Source organism: Ailuropoda melanoleuca, chromosome 12, assembly GCF_002007445.2.
Source record: "Ailuropoda melanoleuca isolate Jingjing chromosome 12, ASM200744v2, whole genome shotgun sequence".
NCBI classification, from domain to species: Eukaryota; Metazoa; Chordata; class Mammalia; order Carnivora; family Ursidae; genus Ailuropoda; species Ailuropoda melanoleuca.
In genome coordinates, this window is record NC_048229.1 from 64,949,032 (window position 1) to 64,976,712 (window position 27,681).

The following is a 27,681-nucleotide window of genomic DNA, read 5'->3' on the forward strand; positions in this document are numbered from 1 at the left end:
TTTGAGAGAAGCAAGACTTTAATGAAGAATGCTACAAGTTATGGACAATAATTAGTTCTCATATTTTAAAAAAAGATTACAGAAAACACTTTACTGATTTTTTTTTTTTATGCCAAAAAGACGGTCTTTAAGGATGTCCGAGAGAGACAGCAAGCACAACACAGTACAAAAGGAGAAGGGAATGTTGAGTTTTAGAGCAAGACACTAACACAGCACAATTAGGGAATCAGGCGGAAGCAACCATTTCACAAAGAATGGAATTAAGCATTTATATTCAGTCAAGATTTTTTAAGCTTTAAAAGTCCAGCATAAAGAAGGGAATTGGGCAGAGGGGATGGGGGAAAGGGCTAAGCTTATCTACAATCACCGTTTTACAAAAAAACACACTGGTTCAACCAGAGGAGAGGTGGAGGTTAAACCTGCCTACGTAGCCCAGCAAATATTAAAAGCAAATGCCAAGGCTGTCAGGTCTAGATGTTGATGTTACAACTGACATAAGAGTTTTTAAAAGAGACTCTGATTCCACCAAGACTGGTCTCTCATCAGCCTGGGTTCCTGACAGATGAAGTTCCTTTGCATTTGCATCAGAAGGCCAAAGCTTTACCTGGAACAAGTTCACTCCAAATAATGCTCATGTTGCTGGTTTTAATAGGTCAGAGTCATAAGTGGCTCCTAACAGACTCCACCATTTCCTAGGAGAAGGTTCTACTGATTACCAGGGATTTAAAATTCAAGCAAACCACTAAAGAAGGGAAATACTAATGATATTCTGGCACTGTACAAGCTATGTGCCTGTCATCTCTGCCAAGGACATGGGGTGGACTTGGCTTTGTTTCTCAGCTTCATGATCTCCAAGAGCAATGAAGTAGAACTGGGACCTCCCCCACGTCAGAGGAGGATGCCCAAAATTCTCATCCCAGCCCAGCTTCTGAAAGAAACAACAGACTTTCAGGGGCTATTATTAGGAACCATGCTCCTGTGAATTCTCTGGAAATGAAAGCCTGTTTCAGTTCATGCCAAGTCTTTTCATGGTCCGCCAGCGATCCTTAATCATCACAGCTGTTCGGTTAACAAATGGGTAATTTTTGGAAATGGCAGCCCAGTTTCCTTCCCCGTATTTCTGCACTCCAGCCTTGACCCACTCGCTTTCTTCTACGGTCCACTTCTGCAAAAGAAGACCAAAATAATTAGCACAACCTGTCTCTCCACTTATTCTCATTTTCATAGAGTGAAGAGGTAAACTCAAGAATGCTAGGACAATAATCTGAACCCCAAAGAACCGTTTATATTTTTAAAACATGATAGAGATAAATTAACACTGTGGATTTAGACATTTAATAATTTTCAATGTCCTGCCATTTCATCCTAATCACTTCTGCGTTCAAAACTCCAAACAATGTTGTTCACGGTCAGGAAAATGTGTCAGATTTCTGTCCTAGATTTTTCTTCCAGAAAATAACTATAACTTAGTTTGGATTATCTGAAAATTGCCAAAGACCTTTTTAAAGGTGCATGGGTAGCCTGTGCTAGATGTGTTTATTTTATCTCTGTTCTACCCACATTACCAGAAATGGTCAGAAAAAGTAATTTTAAATTACCTGCTTTTTTGTTACACTGGTTGCACTCTCTTCATCTGGTGCTGCTGGAAAACATTAAAAGTAGACTCATTTCAGAGTTCACCTTTCTCTGCACAAACCACAAGAAAAAGACATCGACTGTTCCTCATGGGAAAACTTAACTCAAATTTCCCCAACATTCAGAGAAGAATGGTATCACTGAAGGGTAATTTGTTTTTGTCCTTTGTTTGCAAGATATCAATCAATTTCAGCCAATGAGAATCTGTACACAGCCAATATGTAACATATATTCGTTAACGACTGAGCCACCCAGGCGCCCCAATGAATATTTAATATTCATTAAATATTGGTTAGTGATGGATTTTCAGGCTCTTTAGTAAAACCTACATGATATTCTAAAATTACTGAGGGACTGTGGTATTTAAAACCCTAATATATACACATCTACAGGTGATCCTTAAAGAATGCAGGGTTTAGGGGCACCAACCCCCCATATAGTCAAAAATTCATGCTGACTCCCCAAAAACTTAATAGCCTACTGTTCACCAGAAACATTACCAATAACATAAACAGTCAATTAACACATATTTTGCATGTATTAAATGTATTATAACTATATTCTCACAATAAAGTGAGCTAGAGAAAAGGCTATTAAGTAAATCATAAAAAAAGAAAATCATAAGAATATATTAACAGTATTATACTGTATTTTTAAAAATGTGTATAAGTGGACCTGTGCATTTCAAACCTGTTGTTTAAGGGTCAACTGTATTATATACTTGTGTGTGTGTGTGTGTGTGTGTGTGTGTATAATTTCTGCTTTGTAATCCCTTGCTAACCACTGCTTTGCAATGACACAGTTTTACTGTTTTATGCCAGAATTTTCAAATCCCTGATCATTTTAGTAAAATTAAGTAAAATGTGGTTCAGTTCTTTAAACAAAAGAACAGGAGAGTTATTGCTCCCCACTCTGAGAGACCATAGATCTGCTCAAGCTCCACCCTCTCACCATATGGAAAGACATGAGGCCTCAAAAAAACGCACCAAGATAATTTTTTAAAGGTCAGAGGGCTACTAGCATAAAAGACGTGCCGGTGGAAGACAACAAGAGACGTTAAAAAGCTGCAATAAAAGGCAAAGTTGCATAAACATGACTTGCTGAGTGTCTGCTTCAGCCGATGCTACTGTCCTACCAGTGCTTCCTAAACAATGAAGGTGGCTCAGGAGAAGGGATACTTACAGGGGGAGATTATTTAGTTTTAAATTATGAAGTATTTCATACTATAGTGGAAGCAAATTTTAAAGTTGACAAATCTGGACTGCACTGGATGTGGATGTTTTCTAGAACTTTTATATCCTGTTGTTTTTAAGTATTTTATGCCACTTTTATTGATTTTCTGTTACATTTCCTGTGTGATCTTGATCTTGCCAACTACGTTTATGCCAACGAAGGTACTTTTTAAGGACAAAACCTTTGGGACTGACAGAGGTTTACTGTTGCTGTGTTACCAAAGTCTTTAGAATCTCCAAGACTATGTTTTAGCACTTAGATATTTCCATTAGAATGCAAAGTATGTGGTGGGAGAGATTCTACTGCAAATGCTCTGAACTTCAGTATTAATTATGGACAAGTAAAGTTTCTTACTTTAGAAAAAAAATATATATCGAAACTGTTAAGGGATTTTTTACTTAAACAAGAAATGCAGGGAATGACCACATCTACCTTTTTTAATTAAAAGACGTTAGGAAGAACATCAGCTGCAATTAAATATAGGATTTATTAAAACAAAACCAGGAACTCTCTTTAAATATAAAGTGTTGCTCCCATTGTTCAATGGGAAAGGACATAAAACTGACTCCTCATGAATCACAATAAGGAACTTGCTGGACATTTTCTAGTTTGGAGACAAGCAGTTTCTAAAACATTAATGTGATAGTAAAATGCATCTATAATTCAGCTAGTGTCAAGGACCAAGGAGAATGTCCTAGCTTACCCTGAACTTGAAACAGTTCATCCTCTTCCACCCATGTCTCTTTTTCTTCAACCCCATTAGAGCTGTTCCACTTGCCTTTGGGTACTCTGAGGGGAGATCAACAAGAGGACAAGATGTAAAACAGATCATTGGGGTCATTCCATATTCTGTCCTTGGCTCTCTCATGGCCTGTACTCCTCCCTGTTCTGCCGTGACCACAGTTGAGATTCACTTACACACAACTCCCAAATCCTGACCTGGCCAGGCATTTCCATGTCATCGTCCCGCAGGCTGCAGGATCAGCCCTCAAACTGAGCGGTGAATACATCACTATCCCCCTCAAAACCTGCTCATTTTCCTTTTTGTTTGGTTGGTTTTGACTTTAATTTTGAAGGTGTCAGCATTCTTCTAACCTAGAGTGAGCAAACTGCTCCCAGTCTTTCAAAGACATGCCCAGTCCTATCTCTGGACTGTGCTCTTTTCCCTCTCCATTCCTCTTGTCCAAGCACATGGTACCTTTCACCAGTATTACACTAGTCTCTTAACTGGAGTCTCTGTCCCTAGCCCCTTCCTAAACCACCTGAACATCAGTCTAAAATTACCTCATCCCTCTCTGTTCCGTGATCACTTCTCACTGCCTCAACAATGAAGCCCGTATGGATCAGTCAAGATCATCCACTCTGGCTCCAACCAGTTACTACCGAAGCCTCCTCTCTCCTACCCTGTCCCCACGACTGCATCAGCACTAATAGCAGAGCCAAGCCTTCTGCTCCTCTTTTCCTTATTCCCTCTGCTCAGGATTCCCTTCCCTGCCAAGTATATTCTACCCATTTTTTAAGGCCTTCATTCTCAATGAAGCCTGCCCTAAATCCAGGCCCCCAAAACACAAATTCCCCACTCCTCTGCCCTTGTGGTTGTGCTTCTACTTTATTAAACAGCCATTTCATAACATACCCCTAACCATAAGAATGTTGCAGGTAAGGGCTGTATCTTCATCTGTCTACCCCAAACACCTAGCACAGTGACACATACCCTAACAGCAGCTGGAAAAACATGTGTTGAAGTAATAACAGGATTATCAAAGAGCGGCAAATAAATTATAACATTGAAGATTAGAGCAGTAAGCAAATAAGAATCCTTCCTATGCACATGAAATGTCAAGTACTTGAGTATAACCAATAAAAGTCCCAAAACTAAAAAATAATCCCAAACCTGAATTATTGAATAAATGAAAAATGTAGTCAGTCTTTTCTAATCAACTGTAACCGTGTTACCTGATTAATAGTACACGTGCCCTGGGAACAGAACACAGTGCAAATCTGACCTCAGAATTGTAATATCTATTACAAAATAACATGGAAAGTATCTGAATTAAATTTTGAAGAATTTATATAGATCAAATGACCTGTAAAACTCGATCAAGAGAGTAGAGACAAACCTCAGTCTCCTTCCCCCACTATGAACAGAAATTTATTTTTAAAGTGGCTATGTATTTTGCAAATGAGTAATGAAAGCAGTTCATTTAAGAAGTAGACTTGAAAAAATTCTTGAATTCCATGAGTTTTCTATGAAATCACTTACATGGCTGAGACAAATGGTGAACCATCTACTTTCCATTATGCTTAAATTGGCTCATATCCCCCAATATTTCTGAGAATGATTTGCTTGAGACAAGTGAAAAGATTGCATGAGGTTTTTCCTTTTCAGGATATTAACTGTGTTAATTACTATTTATAAGTAAGTCAGGATTACAGTTTCAATTTTCTACCTGCTTATCCCCATGCTGCGATAAAACTGATTTTAACTTCCAGGCCTGTCATTTCCACTTGCGTATCTGCTCATTCTTCCTGCAGACATTCTGCACAGATCACTTTGGTGACCTTCTGCTCTTCCTTTGAACTCAGTACTTATTTTGTTTACAAATGTTTGGTACTGCCTAACTTCTCTGGTAGAAGAGACTGAGATCTGGGTCCTCATCTCACTGTTTGATGGCTCTGTGGTCCTGGGCAAGTAAGGTCACTTCTTGCGCTCCTATTGGTAAAGTTAGAACTTGATGAGCAATGAATAGGCTAGAGGGTCTGGTCTTGAGGAGTAGGCAAACTACAGCCTGTGGCTGGTTTTTGTACAACCCTTGAGCTAAGAATGGTTTTTACATTTTCAAAGGATTGTAAAAAACAAAAAATAAACAACAGAGACCCAAGTGGTCCAGGAAGCCTAAAATGTTTACCCTTTGCTGGCCTTCTATAGAAGTTTTGGGTACGACCCTTTAAAATACAAGAACCAAGAATTATTATTTGGTTAATAAATACCTAATCAGCACTTGTCCTTGCCAAGTGCCATAGGACATATAAAAATCTAGTAGTTGTGACCCTGCCCTCCAGGTGATGTACTCTAATCCTGCCTTCAATTCCACCAGCCCAGCTTCCTCCAGGTCCTAACTACTCATCCCGTAGCAGTCTCCAGCCACCGTCTTGTGTCCTTTGCCTCACTGCCTGTTCAAAAGCTATCAATGGTAGCTCATCAGGCCCTCAGATTAGATGTATTAGAATTATCTGGGGGCATAGTTAGAAAAGCAGATTACAGACCCATCCCCTGACCCCTTCTAATTCAGTACTCAGGAGCCTGGGATTGTGTATTTTATTAAACATTCCACAGGTAACTGTGATACGAAACCCAGCTTAAGAACCTCTGCCTGACAGAATATAATAGGAACTCAAAACCTGGCCCATCTACCTATTGACATTTCTCCCTTCATCCTCTCTGTGCATTATATTCTTCTGCCATACAGAGTACATGACATTTTCTGGAGTTTGGTAGGCTTTCTCAACACTTTATACAAGGGGTTTCTGCTGCCTAGAGCCCCACCCCACAATATGCTTGATGACTTCCTACTCTTCCTTCAAGGTCAGCTCAACATTTGCTCCTCTGCAAGGCTTGCTCTACCCATAACTTTGCTGAGCAGGCTCAACTCTTCTTCCTGGAGCTCCCAGGTAGCTCACACAATTCCTTCAGAGCCAGGCTGTTCCTGTAAAGGGCCAGATAATATCTTCACATTTGCAGGCCTTACTGGCTCTGTTCCAATTACTCAACTCAGTGTAGCATCACAATCAGCCACAGACAATACATACATGATGTTTGTGGCTGAGTTCCAATAAAACTTTATTTACAAAAACAGGTACCAGGTAGATTTGGCCCAGGGGCTGTAGTTTGCCAACCTCTGCTTTAGAGTACCCATCATACTTCATGCACTTCACACACGAGAGAAGTGGATAGGTCTAAACCTTCACGAATCCTCCCATTTATAAAACCACTGCACCCATGTACTCTCCATAGTTTCCTCACCTGTTCATGGGAATAATATCTGTACTTTACAGGACTACTGCTAGGAATAAAGGAGATCATATATCAAATGAGAATTAAATGTGTTGAGCTCCATTTGCTTGCCCAGCCAATGACTCACTCATTTCCAGATGCAGATAGTGGTACATACAGTGCAGATTTGTGCCTGAGTATTAATCATTTAGATGTTACAGTCTCTCTGGGCACCTAGCACGTGCATGTCAGAGCACAGGTCCCCATACAACTACAAAAGAGCAGTGGTAGAGATGTCAGTGGCCTTAGGAGACCAGCGAGGTGATCACTTACAGCAGGGTGACCAGGGGAGATTCATGGAGGAGGCAGAATTTTAAGAGGCAGCTTGGTGTACATGGTTTATAGGCCATGGACTTTTGAGTCAAGATCTGAGTTCAGGCCCCTCATTGGGCTCCACACTGGTTGTGCAGCCTACTTTAAAAAAAAAAAAAAAAATCCCGAAGCCCAACTTTGCCACTTTTCAGGTTTGTGACTTCAGGCAAGTTAATAACTTTTCTAAACCTTCTAAAATGGGGGTAATATATCACTCACAGAATGAGGATTCTAGAGATTCAGTAAAATAATATGTGAAAAGTGCTTGGCCCATGGAAATTACTCAGTCAATATCAGCATCTCCTCCCTTTGAAGGATGGATGAGATTCTCACAAGCAATGATGGAGGAATGATGGTCCAACTGTGGGGAATGAGAGGAAGCAAGAAAAGTACAGTAGCCAAAACAGAATGTGTTCCAGAGAGAACAAGCAAACCAGTTTGCTCGGAGGAAGGATTCACAAGAGGGCATAAGGGTAGCAGAACTTGAAAGCCAGGTTGGGGGTCATGATGGGGAGCAAAATAAAAGCATTCTAACCACTGCCCCATAGAACCTAGCAGAATGTGAGAGATTAGTAGATATTTACTCAATGTGCCAAGTCTTAATTGCTCTTAGAAGGTGCAAAACTATAAATATTCATAAATCTTTTTTAAGGATCAAAGTCTAAAGTAGCCCAATTCAAACAAATTTCTTTTAACAAAGAAGACTGATATTTAGTAGTCAAGGCACTCAGAAGTTTGCTAAAAATGAAAGCAGCGGTGAGTAGGAGGCTGGAAACCCTTCCGTCCTCACTCACGCCTAGAGCAGTGCCTGGAAGCCCATGGGTGGGGCTTCAGAATTGCCAGGGATGGCTATGTTGTCGCTCCCCACTCCCAAGTCACATTCTAGCAGTCTGAGCAAGCCTTGGTGGTGAATAACTTAGCTGAAAGTTACTTCATTCATGGAAGCAATACCAGGCCCAACCAGGACCACCAACCAGCCCCAAAACTGCTACAAAGAAGGTCTTCATACTTGGGATTCTTCTCCCCAGGGAGGGGCTGGTTGAGAACGGTGGGCTTGGATGGTGATGCTGGGATGACCTCCTGGGAGGAGTTGAGACCTGCGCTCGGCTCAGTACTCTGGCTGTCCTCCTCCAAAACCAATCTGCTTATTGTCATGCGCTTGTTCTTGGGCTGCAGTTCAGAGCCACCCTCACCCTCAGTAGGGGCTGAACTTTCATTTTCATCTTTTCTTGATCTCTTGTTTTTGAGGGCTGGTGATGGCAGGGGCACTTGATTAGGAAGTACCAGATCTTTCTGGTCCAGTTTTGAGAAGGCTGCCTCGGAATCTTGTGCACTGGACAGAGTCTTGAAAGCTGCTTTCAAGGTCATAATTCCAATGGTGGTTGGAGTACTCCGTAACTGCCTATATATAAAGCAAATATACAAAGATCAATCTCACCATTATCGATGCTCGTCCAAATAGCCACAACTTCTCCAAAGTGTGAAGCTTCAAATGAGACAGAGGACTCTTCCAGTTGAGGACTCTTCATTTAAAAAAATAAAAGAGGGGTGCCTGGGTGGCTCAGTAGATTAAGTGTCTTACTTCACCTTGGGTCATGATCTCAGGGTCCTGGGATTGAGCCCCACATCAGGCTATGTGCTCGGTGGGGAGTCTGCATGTCCCTCTCATTCTGCCCCTCCCCCTGCTTCTGTTCTCTCTCTCAAATAATAAAATCTTAAAAAAATTAGAAAAGAAAAGAAATTGCTTAGAACGACTTATAAAATTTCCATTTATAAGCATAAGTAGAGGCTTTAAATACATAAGTTGAACTCTGGAGTTTAAAACTCCAAGTAAGAGGGGCGCCTGGGTGGCACAGCAGTTAAGCGTCTGCCTTTGGCTCAGGGCGTGATCCCGGTGTTATGGGATCGAGCCCCACATCAAGGCTCCTCTGCTATGAGCCTGCCTCTTCCTCTCCCACTCCCCCTGCTTGTGTTCCCTCTCTCGCTGGCTGTCTCTATCTCTGTCGAATAAATAAATAAAATCTTTAAAAAAAAAAAAATAAATAAAAAATAAAACTCCAAGTAAGAGAGAACCTTAAAGGACTACGGCCAATGACAGTCCCCCCTCCAAGAGACCTTTTAAGCTCGTGCACTTAACCCTTTTGTCTGCATGAACTAAAGCACTGCTTTCCACTACGTATAGTGCCTAACAGCTACAAGTCGGCCTGGGCAACCAACCGACAACGTAGCAATCTCACCTTGCTGTCCAGTCCAACCCTCCTGAGAGAGAAGGAAAGGTCTCCATTCTGTCCCCTTTCTCCTACAGTACACTTCTAAATGGGACTTTTGAGAATTCTCCGAATCAGAAGTGTGCCACACAGTCTTAGATCAGTGAGAAACTGCCTTTTCATAATAAAGGTAAATTCATCTGTCATTTGGAGTAACTAGTATACTTTAAATAAAAACTGTTAGGAGAGGGCAAACTGGCACCCTACAAGCCAAACCCAGCTGGCAGATACGACTTGTTGCCTAAGCTATGCAAGTTTTGTTTTTTTTAGTTGGACTAATTGCCAACATTCAGAAACGGGGAAAGCTCAAAAAAAACAAACAAAACAAAACACCTTAGATGTCTCACACAAAAATCTGAACTCAAGTTTGGGCATCCTTAGACATTCCCACATAGCAAAAATCACACAAAGCTGAAAAGCATGCCCTCTTCTGTTCACACTCACATGCTCTGAATTGAATTATCCTACACCCACTCCTGTACATTTCCTACTGGGCCCCCAAAGGCATCTAAACTTGTGATCCCCTCTTTAAAAACTTGTTTTTGGAAACGGATTCCCAAGTCTGAACAATGCATTAAGAGATCAGGTATCCACAAGGAAGTAGTGTGTAGATATGGGCAAGGCAAGGATAGGAGAACAGAGAAGGAAAGAACCTTTGAGAAATAGCCGGTCAGGAACTTCTGTCAGGGATATGACATCCTGTCTTCAATATCCTCATTTTCCCGGGGTGTGCTCTGTAACTCCCACAGTGCCTTGTACAAGTAACCCAGTAACATTTCAGTACCAGGAGGAACTAACTGATTCTACTCTAAGGAGAATGCTTCCAACAGACTACCCTTGTGTTTCACCCAAGATCGCAAAAGGGCATCCCTCTCACCTTGCAGGTTCTCTGAGTGGCTTTTGCACAGGCTCTGGTGCTGGCTGTTTACCTTCCTTCACTGTACTTGAGGCAGCAGTCTCAGATTTCAAAGCCTTCTTGGCCATCTGGGAAAAGAAGGATGTCATCAGGAAGAGGAAGTCACAGAATTTCATTAATTCTCTTCTTTCACCACAAACATACATACTCAACATGCAAACATGTTCACTTATAAATCTAATCTAGGGGCGCCTGGGTGGCTCAGTCATTAAGCGTCTGCCTTCGGCTCAGGTCGTGATCCCAGGATCCTGGGATCAAGCCCTGCATCAGGCTCCCTGCTCGGCAGGAAGCCTGCTTCCCCCTCTCCCACTCCCCCTGCTTGCATTCCCTCTCTCACTGTCTCTCTCTCTGTCAAATAAATAAAATCTTTAAAAAAAAAAATCCAATCTAGGCATAAACTAGAGGAGAACATAGAAAGGGAGAGAACTTGCAAGAACTCTTTCAAATGTCTTGCTTTTTCCTTCCTCAAAAAATGGCTCACAGTTTTCTATACTAAAGGAGAATTCAGTTTGAGTGGTGTTAACCATCCTGACACTGCAAGAATTCTTTAACCTTCTGGACAACAAATAAGTACGTAATTTTACTTTGTACTTCCTTTTCTGTTCTTCCAATCTCATCCCTAATCTAGTTTCTGAATGCCAAATATACATTTGGGGTCATGCACAAAAGTCAGACTTTTTTTTTTCCAAACTTAAGATAACTAATATTTATATTAGTGTCTTTTAGTTTGTGTCTAAAATGTTTTATAACTATATTTCCACAAAGCCTAATAACTCTGAAAATCCTAACTAATACCACATAAAGTCCTGAGTGGGCCAATCTTGCTCTGACTCCAACTACTCATCTGTCTCCCTTTGCCTAATATTTTATACATTTCTAATCAGTCCAATATCATTCTGTTTCAGATATGTATGCCTTTAACAAGTGATGTCTTAAGAACTGAGAGGTCTCTCCCCTCACAGAAACAGTGGCAGGTTATTTTCCAGTTATCTGGAATACAAAAGAAAGGACGGTAGGCCAGGCTCAAGTGTCCTGACACTTGCACCCTGAAAATCCCACACTATCTGCTTTGCAGATAATTTGACATCTGCCAAATGACTGCTACGATCAATGATCCTATTGTAATACGGGCCTGGCAGATCTACTGTTATGAGCTAAGATATTTTCTTTCTCTCTCTCTCTCTCTCTCTCTCTCTCTCTCCCCCTCCCCCTCTCCCTCCCTCCCTCTCTCCCTTCCTTCCTCCCTTCTTCCCTTCTTCCTTCCTTCCTTCCTTCTTCTTCCTTCCTTCTTCCTTTCTTTTCTTTCTTTCTTTCTCTCTCTCTCTTTCTTTCTTTTTTCTTTTTTTTTTAAGATCCTATTTTTAAGTAATCTCTACACCCAATGTGGGGCTCAAACTCACAACCCCAAGATCAAGAGCTTCATGCTCTACCGACTCAGCCAGCCAGCCACCCCGAACTAAGATATTCTCAATACTCTGTAAATGTTGGTGATTAAAAAAAAAAAAAAAAAAAAAAACAACAAGCCTTCTCACTCAGTTTTCCAATATCACAACCCACCCTCTAGGACAGACAGACTGGGTTTTAATTCTTCCACATGCTGTCCACTGAGCCTCACTGCTACCATTCTTTCTGCTTATCACTTTGATCCAATTAAAGAATGTCTTCATTTGGCTTATTTTGCGTTACCATACTTCTAGTCCCACCTTTTTTCTCCAGTTATTCCCTCTTCCTATTATCAACTGCATCACATCATGTCTACCAAACCACTCTTCCTCCCAAACTGAACTCAAATTTCATCTCCTTTGGGAACCACCACTAATTGTAAGTGTGCCCCTACTTTAGCCACACAGATTAATCACATGTAGGAGGTATAAATGGGAGGTGAAGGAAACCAGGTATGCTCCATTTTGCCTCTGTCAGGATCTCTGCTTCTATTTAAGGCATTTAATTAAGGAAGACAGTGCCTATAATTCAAAGTCTTTTGCACACATTTACTCTTTTCACTTCTAAAAAGAGCTGTCCTTTTCTAAATTGCCTGCACATCCTCAAGGCCACATCATAGTTATGGGAAGAGAAGGCCAAGGCCCACCGTGAGGAGGTAGGGCTCTGCGTCATCCAGGTGACTCTCCAAGAAGCGCAGCATCTTCTGCTGGAAGGTCTCGTAGGAAAAGTTCTGAATAACAGGGTGGGCCAAGTTCTTCTCACGGATGATGTTCAGGAGATCATTTCTCAGCTTCTACACAAAGGACCAATATTTGTGACATAAGAAAGGAGAATGTCAGTAAAAATTCAACGATGGTGAGTTGAGACAATACTATCAGAACTTTCACAATGCTGTCAATGGCAATCACTGGTACATATATAGGAAGGGGAGCCTACCACAAAGAACAGATTGATAAATGACGGATCAGCCACAGTGGGTTACTATGTAGTTATAAAAAAAAGATGAAGAACTTAGGATCTATAGTACCTTTATACATTTACATAAAGATTTTTAAACTTAAGAAAAAAAAGGATGAAGCAGCTCCTTATGTGGTAATACAGAATGATCTTAAAGATAACGTTAAGTGAAAAAAGCAATTTACGAAATGCTCAAATTAGTGTGTAGAATATGCTCGCATGTGCATATGGGAAGAGCAGGAAGAATGGATATACATGTGTATCTCTACACACATGCACATTTGTTTGCTTACATACGCACGGAATATCTGAAAGGATCAAAGAAAAAAACTGGTTGCCTATGAAGAGAGGAATGAGGTGGCTGACTTAAGAGATAAGCTGAGGTATTTTGTTTACCTTTTGAATTTTATTATGTACATGTATTATCTTTTCAAGAACTCATATTTAGATTTATAAAGAAAAAAAAAAAAGAGCAGGGCACCAACAGAGCTTTTGACACCAGAAAATAGAGGAATTAAGTCCTCACCAAGGCAGATTCTCAAGTCTGCAGATCAGCATTTTCAGAAATAAAGTTAGAAGGGTTACAGAACTTGATAGTTTGATACCTGGTGCTGATCACTTAAATAAAGTTCTGTCACAAACCTGACAGAAATGGGCAAGAAATAATTTAGGTAAATGTGTATAATGAAAAATAAATTTTGAAAAGCCAATCTCACAGTAAGCTATCCCGGAAATAAAAGACAACATGCTAAAGGTGCTGAGTATTTAGATAACATTCCTGACAAAAAACCCTTTCCCTTTTTCCCCACAAAAAACAATGAGATGGATTTAAGTCACGGGAGCAAAAATATATCAAATTTACCTGAGTTGTGGGGTCCTTGGACATATGTTTTTTCAAAATTTTTGAAGCCTTTTCAAATTCTTTGTTTTTGATACAAATAATGACAGCCTACAAAAGGGGAAAAAAACCTTTTTTTTAAACTGTTGTAATAATGACAGGTGTAATCAGAATATCAGATACTAAAATAAACTACTGAAAAGTAAAAGTGAGTCTTATATACCCAAGAACTTTTCACACTGTCAAATTCCTGTACTTAAAAACTAACAATCACTGCTCAGGCATTATGAACAACTGTAAGCACTCTCCTTTCATTGTGTAGGGTAGTCGATTTTCAACATAACACTGGATTTTTAAAAAAATAGCTGATAAAGCAAAATCTGATCCTCTGGATTACAGACCATTTACCCAATTTGAATAGGGCCTCCTAAGGAAAGGCAAAATGGACAGGAGTCATTTCAGGTCCCCAGAACAACTGGATCTGTTCTTTTTGGATGCAAAAGCTTTGATATAATGATGGGGACAGAGCGGGGAGGATATACTGTGAGGGAAAAAAAAGCCATTTGCTGACCACAGAGTTCTGCNTCCCCCTCCCCCTCTCCCTCCCTCCCTCTCTCCCTTCCTTCCTCCCTTCTTCCCTTCTTCCTTCCTTCCTTCCTTCTTCTTCCTTCCTTCTTCCTTTCTTTTCTTTCTTTCTTTCTCTCTCTCTCTTTCTTTCTTTTTTCTTTTTTTTTTAAGATCCTATTTTTAAGTAATCTCTACACCCAATGTGGGGCTCAAACTCACAACCCCAAGATCAAGAGCTTCATGCTCTACCGACTCAGCCAGCCAGCCACCCCGAACTAAGATATTCTCAATACTCTGTAAATGTTGGTGATTAAAAAAAAAAAAAAAGAAAAAAGCAACAAGCCTTCTCACTCAGTTTTCCAATATCACAACCCACCCTCTAGGACAGACAGACTGGGTTTTAATTCTTCCACATGCTGTCCACTGAGCCTCACTGCTACCATTCTTTCTGCTTATCACTTTGATCCAATTAAAGAATGTCTTCATTTGGCTTATTTTGCGTTACCATACTTCTAGTCCCACCTTTTTTCTCCAGTTATTCCCTCTTCCTATTATCAACTGCATCACATCATGTCTACCAAACCACTCTTCCTCCCAAACTGAACTCAAATTTCATCTCCTTTGGGAACCACCACTAATTGTAAGTGTGCCCCTACTTTAGCCACACAGATTAATCACATGTAGGAGGTATAAATGGGAGGTGAAGGAAACCAGGTATGCTCCATTTTGCCTCTGTCAGGATCTCTGCTTCTATTTAAGGCATTTAATTAAGGAAGACAGTGCCTATAATTCAAAGTCTTTTGCACACATTTACTCTTTTCACTTCTAAAAAGAGCTGTCCTTTTCTAAATTGCCTGCACATCCTCAAGGCCACATCATAGTTATGGGAAGAGAAGGCCAAGGCCCACCGTGAGGAGGTAGGGCTCTGCGTCATCCAGGTGACTCTCCAAGAAGCGCAGCATCTTCTGCTGGAAGGTCTCGTAGGAAAAGTTCTGAATAACAGGGTGGGCCAAGTTCTTCTCACGGATGATGTTCAGGAGATCATTTCTCAGCTTCTACACAAAGGACCAATATTTGTGACATAAGAAAGGAGAATGTCAGTAAAAATTCAACGATGGTGAGTTGAGACAATACTATCAGAACTTTCACAATGCTGTCAATGGCAATCACTGGTACATATATAGGAAGGGGAGCCTACCACAAAGAACAGATTGATAAATGACGGATCAGCCACAGTGGGTTACTATGTAGTTATAAAAAAAAGATGAAGAACTTAGGATCTATAGTACCTTTATACATTTACATAAAGATTTTTAAACTTAAGAAAAAAAAGGATGAAGCAGCTCCTTATGTGGTAATACAGAATGATCTTAAAGATAACGTTAAGTGAAAAAAGCAATTTACGAAATGCTCAAATTAGTGTGTAGAATATGCTCGCATGTGCATATGGGAAGAGCAGGAAGAATGGATATACATGTGTATCTCTACACACATGCACATTTGTTTGCTTACATACGCACGGAATATCTGAAAGGATCAAAGAAAAAAACTGGTTGCCTATGAAGAGAGGAATGAGGTGGCTGACTTAAGAGATAAGCTGAGGTATTTTGTTTACCTTTTGAATTTTATTATGTACATGTATTATCTTTTCAAGAACTCATATTTAGATTTATAGAAAAAAAAAAAAGAGCAGGGCACCAACAGAGCTTTTGACACCAGAAAATAGAGGAATTAAGTCCTCACCAAGGCAGATTCTCAAGTCTGCAGATCAGCATTTTCAGAAATAAAGTTAGAAGGGTTACAGAACTTGATAGTTTGATACCTGGTGCTGATCACTTAAATAAAGTTCTGTCACAAACCTGACAGAAATGGGCAAGAAATAATTTAGGTAAATGTGTATAATGAAAAATAAATTTTGAAAAGCCAATCTCACAGTAAGCTATCCCGGAAATAAAAGACAACATGCTAAAGGTGCTGAGTATTTAGATAACATTCCTGACAAAAAACCCTTTCCCTTTTTCCCCACAAAAAACAATGAGATGGATTTAAGTCACGGGAGCAAAAATATATCAAATTTACCTGAGTTGTGGGGTCCTTGGACATATGTTTTTTCAAAATTTTTGAAGCCTTTTCAAATTCTTTGTTTTTGATACAAATAATGACAGCCTACAAAAGGGGAAAAAAACCTTTTTTTTAAACTGTTGTAATAATGACAGGTGTAATCAGAATATCAGATACTAAAATAAACTACTGAAAAGTAAAAGTGAGTCTTATATACCCAAGAACTTTTCACACTGTCAAATTCCTGCACTTAAAAACTAACAATCACTGCTCAGGCATTATGAACAACTGTAAGCACTCTCCTTTCATTGTGTAGGGTAGTCGATTTTCAACATAACACTGGATTTTTAAAAAAATAGCTGATAAAGCAAAATCTGATCCTCTGGATTACAGACCATTTACCCAATTTGAATAGGGCCTCCTAAGGAAAGGCAAAATGGACAGGAGTCATTTCAGGTCCCCAGAACAACTGGATCTGTTCTTTTTGGATGCAAAAGCTTTGATATAATGATGGGGACAGAGCGGGGAGGATATACTGTGAGGGAAAAAAAAGCCATTTGCTGACCACAGAGTTCTGCTAGTTCCATTCAGGAAAGGCCTGAGGCCATTTCTGTAGGACTACCAGCACAGCCTCTCACTACTCTAAACCCCAGCTGGCAACTCCAGTTCAAGTGTTCAGGGAATTACTGAGATGAACAAACCCAGCGTATCTACAGTAGCACACAAGGAGGGCAAAATTCCAGGCAGGATGCAGAAGTCTCACCAGCCACAGAGAAAAACAGTCCTTTAGTAAAGAAACCCGAAGAAAATATATGTAGAGGAAAAATGACAGTGATCGAAACTTGTAAGTGATATTTTAAAAATATAGGTGTCATTTTTTAAAAAATTAGAAAAGCCAGGGAAAACTTGGGAGCACTTGGAGTTGTCTAACAGGATAAAGTAGCTACCCTAAGTACTGTCTCAAAGAGAGGTAAAAGAAACACCACACACATACAACAGGGAAGGAAAACTGGTCCATAGATATTTTCAATCTTCGTTTCAGGGAAGAACTGAAGGAGATACAAAGAGAAGGAGGAACAGCAAAGGGAATTCAGAATTAATCGCTGGTGATTCTGTCCTCAGCATGCAAAGGAAACTGGTGTCAAATGCTCTTGAATAGCAGGCATAACCATAAATTCTTGCTGCCCAGGAAGGGTACAAAGTAGGTCTTTTCATTTTATAGTCAGATGACCACATTCATTTTTACATCATTTTCAGCAGAATAACTGTACTAAGACTATACTTACTTTCTTGAAGAATTCAAAGGTTTTACTTTGTATAAAATAATTTAGATCTTATTATGTTTTTAAATTTTATTTAAATGCACACAGTAAAATGGACTTTTTTTGGGGGGGGGTGTAGTATCCTGAGTTTTAATACATGCATTGACTCCTGTAAGCACCACAATGAGGACACAAAAACCAGGAATCCAAAAACCTCTCTTTGTGCTATCCTTCTGTAGTCACCCCTCCCCCACCCCAACCCTTGGCAACCACTGATCCATCTCTTCAAGAATGTCATATAAATGGAATCCTACAGCATGTAGTGCTTTTTTTTTTAGACATAACCCTGAGACGCGTCTTTCCTTCTGTATAATTGCCTTTGAGATCCATCTATGTTGTTGCATTATCTATAGTTCTTTCTTTCTTATGGCTGAGCAGTATTCCATTATTTGAATGTATAGTAATGCCTCCCACTCCCCTTTCCTATACATACCTACCTATGATCAAGTTTAATTTATAAATTAGGCACAGTAGGAGATTAACAGGGAACTAGAACAAATGTAACAATATACTGTAATAAAAGTTATGTGAATGTGGTCTCTCAAAATATCTTATTGTACTGTACTCACCCTTCTTGTGATGTGAGATGGCAAGATGCCCATGTGATGAGGTGAAGTGAGGTGAATGACACAGACATTAAGACTTAGCCCTAGGCTACTACTGACCATATATGTTAGAAGGCGGACAGTCTGCTTCCCAACCACAATTGTCTATGAGTACTCAAACCATGGAGTGAAACTATGGGTGGGATGGGATGGGAGGGCTACTGTGCTACTTTTATCCATTAACCTGCTGAAGGATATTTGGGTTGTCTGCAATTTTTGGTGATTAGGAATAGATGTTAAATCATTCATGTACAGGTTTTGGGGTAAACGTAACATTTCTCTAAGGTAAATACCCACAAGTGGTATTGCTGGGTCATATGGAAAAAATATACTTAACTTTATATAAGAAATGGCTAGGGGCGCCTGGGTGGCTCAGTTGGCTAAGCTTCTGCCTTCGGCTCAGGTCATGATCCCAGTATCCTGGGATCCAGTCCCAAGTCGGGCTCTCTGCTCAGCAAGAGCCTGTTTTCCCCTCTCCCTGCCACTCCCCCTACTCACACTCTCTGTCAAACAAATAAATAAAATCTTTTTTTTTTTTTAAGATTATTTATTTGACAGAGAAAGAGAGTGCGTGAGCACAAGCAGGCGGAGCAGCAGGCAGAGGAGGAGAGGCAGGCTTCCCACGGTGCAGAAAGCCTGATGCGGGGCTCAATCCCAAGACTCGCAGATCACGACCTGAGCTGAAGGCAGACGCTTAACCAACTGAGCCACCCAGGCGCCCCTAGATAAATAAAATCTTAAAAACAAACAAAAAAAATGGCTAAACTCTTTTCCTGTGTGGCTATTACAATTTTGCACTCCCACTAGCAATGTATTAAGAGTTCCAGTTTCTCCACTTCCTCATTAGCACACATTAATGTCAGCATTTTTTAAAGTTTAGCCATTCTAGGGGCGCCTGGGTGGCTCAGTCGTTAAGCGTCTGCCTTCGGCTCAGGGCATGATCCCGGGGACTTGGGATTGAGTCCCACATCGGGCTCCTCTGCTGGGAGCCTGCTTCTTCCTCTCCCACTCCCCCTGCTTGTGTTCCTTCTCTCGCTGGCTGTCTCTCTCTGTCAAATAAATAAATAAAATCTTTAAAAAAAATAAAGTTTAGCCATTCTAATAGGTATGTCCTAGTAGTCACTGTGGTTTTAACTGGTATTTCTCTATCGACTAAATTATGTTGAATATCTTGTCATGTGTTTACATGCCATTTGTATATTCTCTTTGGTGAGGCTTTTGCCCATTTTTTAAATAGCACTGTTTTCTTCTGAGAGTTCTTTATATATTTTGGACACAAGTCCTTTGTCAGATATGTGATTTGCAAATATTTTCTCCTAGTTTATAGCTTGTCTTTATCCTCTTAACAGTGTCTTTCTGAACAAAAGTTTTAAATTTTGATTAAGTCCAATTTACCTTATTTCCTCTTATTAAAATTTCCTCTTATGGATCATGCTTTTAGTGTCATAAATAAGAACTTTTTGCTTAAGTCGAGGATATAAAAGTTTTTCTTTCATCTTATTCTCTAAGCTTTACAGCTTTACATTTCACATTTAGATTATGATCCATTTTGAATTAATTTCTGTGAGTTTTTAATGAGGTCAAGGTTCAATTTTGCATATGGACATCCAACTGTTTGAATATTATTTTTTTTCGTTTGTTTTTAGATTTTATTTATTTATTCGACAGAGATAGAGACAGCCAGCGAGAGAGGGAACACAAGCAGGGCGAGTGGGAGAGGAAGAAGCAGGCTCATAGCAGAGGAGCCTGATGTGGGGCTCAATCCCATAACGCCGGGATCACGCCCTGAGCCGAAGGCAGACACTTAACCTCTGTGCTACCCAGCGCCCCTGAATATTATTTGTTGAAGACATCCTTTTTCTGTTGAATACCTTTTCCACTGCATTGCTTTCACATTTTTGTCAAAAATCAGTATATTTGTGAAGGCCTATTTCTGGACTCTGTCTTCTGTTCCATTAATCTTTATTTATGGTCATGAGTATCTTTATAGTAATTCTTAAAATTGGGTAGTGAATACTTCAACTTTGTTCTTCTTTTACAGAATTGTTTGGGTTATTTTAGCTCCTTTGCTTTACCATTTGTATTTTAGAATCAGTCTGTGTCTATAGAAAATCCTGTTGAGATTCATTGGAATTATATTAAATCTACAGGTCAGCTACAAAGAACTGACCTCTTATCTATGTTGTCTTCCAGTCCATGAACATGGTATGCCTTTCCATTTATTGGTCTTGATTATTTTCATTAGCATTCTGTGTTTTTCCATATATAGATACTGTACATGTTTTGCTAGACTTATACCTAAGTATTTCTTTTTTTTCTTTTTTGGAGCTATTGTAAGTGACACTGTTTTTGTGATTTCATTTCAAGTCATTTACTGCTAATATATACTGGAAATATGAATAACTCTATGTGTTGATTTTTATATCCTTCAATCTTGCTAAACTTACTTACAGATTTTTTAGCATACTGCATGGGATTTTCCATATGGACAGTCATATCATCTGCAAATAGGGACATTTTCCCCCTTGTTCTCTAGTCTCTTGCCTTTTCTTTTTCTTGACTTACTGCACTGGCCAGGTCTTCCAGTATGATACGGAATGGAAGTGGTGAGAATGGACATCCTTGCCTTTTGGATGTGTTTTGAATCTTAAGGACAAAGTGTTCTATCTTCTACTGTCAAGTATGATGCTAGCTGTAGGTTTTCTGTAGATGTCTTTTATCAGGTTGAGAAGTTCTATTTGTAGTTTGCTGAGTGTTTTTATCATGAACTAATATTGAATTTTGTTAAATGCCTTTTCTGCATCAACTGATAGAGATATATTTCATTCTTCTTTAAACTAATAGAGTGAATAAAGGACGCTGATTTTCAAATTTCAAACCAGCCTTGCATTCCTGGGATTTAGTTTTCCTACTGTGCCACACACTGCATCGGCATCCAAGGCTAAGCAGCAGGATAGACGGTAAAAAAAAAAAGCAATGGAATTTGCTCTAAGTTCTGGGGCACCACAGCTATGCTGCTAAAGAGAAAGGGTTCTCCTCTTCCTTTAGTTCTAGTGCCAGTCATCACTGGGCCACTGCTGCTACCAGGGCAGTATTGCCTGGGTGCCAGGGCAGGAAAGAAGGGAGAAAAGAAACCCTGGGATTTCTCCCACCCTCCCTGACTCTTAGGAGATCCTTTCTTGCTCCTCAGGCCAGAGGAAGCCTTTCTTGGAGTTCTTTCTATTCCCACCTGGAGTGTATTTCTAGGTATCTCAGGAGACTACAAGTCCAGGCTGGATGATACCAGAGAAGGAAAAAATGGTATACCAATCATCACCAATTTGGTGGATCTTCAAATTCTGGTCTTCTTCCCCATCTGCTTACTACCATTTACATTTATGAATCCTCGGACAGCTGCTCCGCATATTCTCTCTAGGATTTATACTTGCATTAAGGACAGGGTATGCTTACTCTGTCTTTTCCAGAATTAGAACCAGGTCCTACTATACTTAATTTGTGAAATAAAGGAAATGTGAATGCTTTCAAATTCTAAATTAAAAGTTTGCCTCCAACGTCTATACTATGAGCTTATCTTTTGAAACTATTTTTAATTTCCTAGAAAGTTTTTGTTTTGAGAGATGAACTATTGCTTTTTTTTTTTTTTTCCACTTGAGAGTTTTCAGAAAGAAGTATAATTTCTTCTCTTATATAGCTGTTAAGATTCTTAGGGTGTAAGCAATAGCAATGGTCTCTGGCTAGCTTAAACAAAAAGGAAATTCCAAGCACAGATTTTCAGTAGAGGGGAGACAGGTCTCTTGGGTGAAATAGCAGAAAGCACACAGAAAGAGAAAATCAAAACTCACAGAAGAAAAGAAAGGCTAAAGAAGCAAACTCAGAAAAAAAACCAGGCTGTTATGGGAAGGAAGAATGCTCAAAAAGCTCTGACAAAGCCTTTTATTTCAGGAATTAAGGTACTTAGAGACTGTGTTTTATGCACCCAGGCCCCCCCAAAATGGGATAAGGCCCCAAAAGAAAAGATGCCGTTACCAAAGGTGTAGGGGAGAATGCTGCACAGCAAAAAGCAACAAATAAATGCTTTTCCGATAATATGTCATGCATGTTACTCTTTGCTGTCCTCCACAGGAACCTAACTGAGGAATCTTTCAGTTATGAAGAGAAAAACCAATTTACCCTTGATATTACAGAATCAGTTCTCAAACTTTTTAGTCTCAGGATTCCTTTATACTTTTAAATGTTAATGAGGACCCCAAAGAACTTTTGTTTATGTGTTATATCGCCATATTAGAAATATAAAACTGAGAAAAATTTAAAATATTAATTCATTAAAAATAACAAACTCATTGCAGGTTAATATAAAAAACATAACTATGAAAAAGTACTGTGTTTTCTAAACAAAAGTTTAATGAGAAGGCTGGCCTTGTTTTACATTTTTGCAAATGTAATGCTGGCTTAATAGAAGAAAATTGTATTCTCATATCTGCCTCTCTATTCATACTGATGTGATGTGTTGTTGTGAGTAAAGTATATTAAAAAAAAAAAAATCCAGCCTCACAGATATGAAGTTGGAAAAGGGAGTAGTATTTTAATACTCCTTTCAGAAAATTGTTGATATTCTTCTTTGACTTTACACCAAACGTGGCCAAGTGAACTTTTCATCATCTTCATCTAAAAGATTAAAATCTTTTAGTCTATCTTGCATTCTAAATGGATCTTTTACCCATGAATGATTTTGTAATATAATGCACTGGCTGTTTGGAAAATATTTATTTAATAAGTTACATAGATCTTCCAAATGTTGACACATTCATTAAAAATATTTTTTAAATCACAGTTGTTAATAACCACTATCAATCTTATCAGAAAAGACTAAGTATTGGGAAGCTGTCAAGTATATCAATACAGGTTTTCTAAAATTTGAATTTTTACTTGAAAGCTTGAGTTTTATCACTGGCAACAAATACTACCAATCGTTTTCTTTGAAGTGACAAGTTCCCATTGCTCTTTTGCAAGAAAATGACTGCCAAATGCCCACACCTAAATAACCAAAATTTGTCAGTTCTTTCAAGTAGAGAAAGGTGTTCCATTAAAAAAGCACCTAGAGCAGCATGCAAGTCAAGCAATCACACAAGTGACTTCCTGAAGACAACCCATCATGTTATGTGGCAGAAACGCTTTAGGCAAACTTCCTACTTTGTCACAAAATACTGAAAAGATGTTTGCTCAAGGGTCTAGATTTAATAAAATTAATTTTACTGCTTTATCAAAGACACTCTTAATTGAAACTGGCTTTTATTTATTTTTTAACTGAAAGTATGCGACAATGAAGACTACAATGACTAGTACTACAAGTTACCACTTCCTGGATCATGCTAAGGCACCAGCAATTTTACCCATCAGTGCTTCTGCACCATTAGTGCAAAGTCAGTGCACTGAAGGTCAGCTAATTTTTTGGCACTGTTAAGAAAATAGTTTTGATTCCTGAAGGAGTTCCAAAGACCTTCAGGAATCCCTACACCATTTAAATGAACTGTTGTGACACTTTACAAAGCTTAAAATGCATCGAAAACCCTCAATAGCCTAAGCACCCCATGATAATTCCCAAAGATGATCATTAACAGATCTTATAACTCTAAATGAAAAATTAAAAAAAAAATTGAGGAGGCAAGTGATATGGCATCATTTAATAACTAAGAGTTCCAGGTAATTGTGGTAGCCAGCCTCTAAGATGGCCCCCAATGATCCCCACCCCCTTCATAGTCCCATTCCACACACTAATCCATAGTCGGTCCAGTCTGTGACCAATAACATATGGCAGAAGTAATGACACTTCTGAAATTAGGTTATAAAAGACTGCAGCTTTTGTCTTGGACTCTTGTTCTCTGGATCACATACTCTAGAGAAAGCAAGCGATCATGCTGTAAGCAGCCCTGTGGAGAGGCAAGGAACTGAAGACTCCAACCAACAGCCAGCAAGGAAAGTGAGTCCTGCTAACAACCATGTGAGTGAGCATGGGAACAGATCCTTCAGCCCCAGTTGGGTCTTGATATGATTGCAACCCTAGCAGACAGCTTGACTACAATATCATCAGAAACCTCAAGCCAGAAGCACTCAGGTGAACCAAACTCTTGGAAAATGAGAGACAATATTTACTGTTTTAAGCTGCTAGATTTTGGGGTAATTTGGTACAAAGCAATACCAGTAATACGGTAAGTATAAGAAGAAATCTGTACATGACGGAAAATGGAAAAGCAGAAGGGAGTCAACATAAGAGTACAGTTGACTATTTTAAAAGAATTTAGACTTTGCTAACAGATTTTTCATAAGCCCCCAAACAAGACCTATAAACTTAAATAATAAATAATAATACATTAACAAACATACAGATGAAAGCCCACAAGACTCTTCCAGAAGAGGGGACAGAGACAAATCTATAGCTCTTCTGTCCTGAAGGAGTTGCACTTCTGAATCAGCTACCTACTTAACAGGAATTACATGAATTACTTTGAAATGGTACCATTTCTTCCCTGCCCAGTTTTTTCAGGATTCTGTTTTTATGTAACTTCTACACCCAACATGGGGCTCAAACTCACAACCCTGAGATCAAGAGTTGCATGCTCCACCGACTGAGCCAGTCAAGTGCCCCATGGTACCATTTCTTCCCACTGAAATGATCCTTAGGTCTTCTGAAAGTAGGCATGGATTTCTCCTCTTTTGCTAATATGTCTTTTCTGGCATTTTCCCTCCAACACAAACCTGACCTTCCTACACTAAAAATTTATTGTTGGAATTATTCCTCTTTGGAATTTGGATTATCTGAGCGTTCTTTCCAAGACCAAAAGTAGTTCTTGCCCAAGATCCTTAACTGAATAAATATCTGCACCTCACCCACACTAGTTGTTTTTTTAACAGGGTACCTAAGTACCCTGGTACTTAGCACACAGGTAAGGGACAGAAAGTCTTCCTGGCTAAGCAAAGTTTTATCTTCCCACCCCCATGTCAGATCCCATCTTTTTAGGGGGTGCTCTTTTCTTACCAGTTCCCTTACTTACCACTACCAAGGCAATGCTGAGCTGTTGTTCTTCAGTACCCACCTCTACATCTGCTTCCACACCCCCAGCCTTGATTATTGAGGAAGAAAAAGCTTTTTCTGGCTGGTTCCCATTGCCAGTCATGTTTTAAATAAAAATAAGTTCTACTACTTGAAGCTACCTGAGCCATGACTCACAGTCCCAAATTCCTAGACACTCCAGTAGTTTTTTCCTTGTCAAGAACAAAAGCTGTGCCAATCTTCTACCATTACTGTTTTTCTAACTGGCTGATTATCCTAGCATCTTTAATTCTGTTTGTTCAAAGAGAATGTTCCCCTTCAAAGTCAATCCCACAATTCCCAAGGCCCCAGCTATCCTCTTTGGTTTATTACAAACAAGGATGACCAAAACCTAGACCAGTTGCTTCTAGCCCTTTAACAGTGCTCCTGGATGGTATAATAACCTCCAAAATGTCAGTCTTCAATGCCGACACATTTCTTGTGTATTGTGGCCTCTCCTGCCAAGGCCACAAGGAACACAACCAAAATCACAAAAGCAGCATACCTGCCATTAACACTTTCCAAGCCTGGCCTGGGAAGGGGTCACTTGAAGAGCTGTAACATCTGCGTGTGTCTTATGTTTGAGTTTGCTCACTTGCTCTCTCCATCTCCACACAGAAAAGATAAGCACTGGATCCTCAAAGACATCTGATTTTTGTCAAAAGAAAAAGGAAATAAAAAGAGCCTTACAGCCTCCTTGACCAGTTTTCTACTGGATTCGACCACTGCCTCTGTTAGTGTAAATTCCGTTTTAATCATCTCCAGCACATTGATAGCTGATTCCAGTGGTGTGAGCTCAGCCTCCATATCAAAGGAACAGTCTAGGACAAAGAGCACAGTTTTCGCTTTAAGCTATTTTATAAGGAGCAGAAACATGTCCAAAAATACATGTTTATCAGAAAAGACACATGTAAATATAGAAAGATTTGCATTTAATTTGCTAACATACTGGCTACAAGCTTACAAACCTGTTAAGAGTTCAAATTCAAACCAATGATATTGAAGTGACTATTTTTTAATAATTTCAAAGACAAGTTAAAATTTCTTTTTTAACAAATGCATTTGCATCTCAAATTTCAGGACACACACAGCCTCCTCAGATACAAGTGACCAGAAACTGGAGACAGTTTTGCTAAAGAGCTCTTAAGTTCAATTAAAAGAAAAAAAAAAGTGCTTATACTCCGAAAAACATTCTACTATGGGGGGAAAATCTGGCCTTCTTAATGTAACTCACTAAATCGCAGCAAAGTTGAGGCAAGCAAGAAACAGGTGGGAGGAAATAAAAAATAGAAAAACAGCCAAGAGAATCTTAACTGGAGAAAACTAGACCCAGAGAACAGACTCATTCTGGAAGAAAAAAGACCACTGTGATCGAAACAGTAGTGCACCTTAACCCCGAATCCTTCAGTTCCGGACATAAGTTGGAAAACAATAACGTAACCATAAATAAGCTCAGAGAAGAACACAGAAATTGCCATACCTAAATTTTCCCCTTCTTCGATGCGCGACAGACACTGCATAACCCGCAGCAGTCGGGACACGGTGTGCTCCTTCCCCAAGGGCCTGACAAGCAAAGCTAGGAAAGAAGACATCGTTGGCCCGGCGATCCCCCCAGCGCCCCACAGATCCCCTTCCCCAGCCAGCCTCCTTTCCCAGGTCTGGCCCTCACCCTGCATGATGTCCCGGATCTGCCTGAAGTCCCCGTACCGGCTACCCCGAAAGGCCCGCAGCGCCTCGTGGAAGTAGAACTTGAGCACCCAGCGGTTGACCGCCTCCTCCAGCCGTGCCTCCCCCCGCGCCCCGCTCCGTGGCGCCCCCCAGCCCCGGCTCTTGGCGCCCCCGCCGAGCCCGCCCGCTGCTGCGGGACGCCCGCCGGCCTGCCGCCCTCCCGCTGCTGTCGCTGCTCCCGCCTCCTCCCGCCATCGCGTCCGATCGCCGCGCGCCCTCCCCGCCTTCCCGGCCGGGCCGCTTCTTCGACTGTGACGCCTCCGGGTCACGTACGACGCCCGGGCCGGAAGCGGGGCTTGCCGTCCCGGCTCCCGCGGCCATGACACGGACGGTGTTCCTAGCCGCCCGCGGGCTTCTGGGAGGGAAAAGACCGTGCAACCCTAACCCTGTCTCGGACCCCGTAGTTCCCGGTGTGCAGGCCGCAATGCTTGCTGGGGCTTGAAGTCCAAGTCGTCCAGGCGGGTGAACCAAGCGGGTTTGCGGTCAAGTGTCAACTTTGCTCCGAAATTATGGGACAGTATAAGATATTGGGACTACGTATAAGATATTGAAAAATATATACGTGCAGCTTATTAAACACAAAAATTTGAAATATAACACATTTTATAGAAGAAAGTTTATTAAACAGATTTACATTTTTAAAAAAAAATTTTTTT

The 27,681-nt window shown here is 40.2% G+C and overlaps 2 protein-coding genes across 3 annotated transcripts in view; one reads left to right on the plus strand and one right to left on the minus strand.

Moving 5' to 3' along the window:
- Positions 1-27,621, minus strand: TERF2 (telomeric repeat binding factor 2). The gene is given in 11 exon segments (XM_011229867.3): positions 1-1,165; positions 1,599-1,642; positions 3,572-3,657; positions 8,244-8,636; positions 10,379-10,485; positions 15,131-15,277; positions 16,302-16,388; positions 25,988-26,118; positions 26,778-26,873; positions 26,967-27,090; positions 27,092-27,621. Coding segments are annotated over 11 exon segments (1,629 nt in total). The 5' UTR covers positions 27,347-27,621; the 3' UTR covers positions 1-1,006.
- Positions 1-27,681, plus strand: part of NIP7 (nucleolar pre-rRNA processing protein NIP7) — a 62,395-nt gene that overhangs the window by 10,808 nt on the left and 23,906 nt on the right. The window contains exon 5 of one of the 2 annotated variants that reach the window (XM_034638737.1): positions 26,378-26,422. The exons of the other annotated variant lie outside the window; for it this stretch is intronic. Coding sequence (XP_034494628.1) covers positions 26,378-26,407 — 30 coding nt within the window. The 3' untranslated portion in view covers positions 26,408-26,422. Of the gene's footprint in view, positions 1-26,377; positions 26,423-27,681 lie in introns of those variants that run through there. 2 annotated transcript variants of the gene reach the window in all.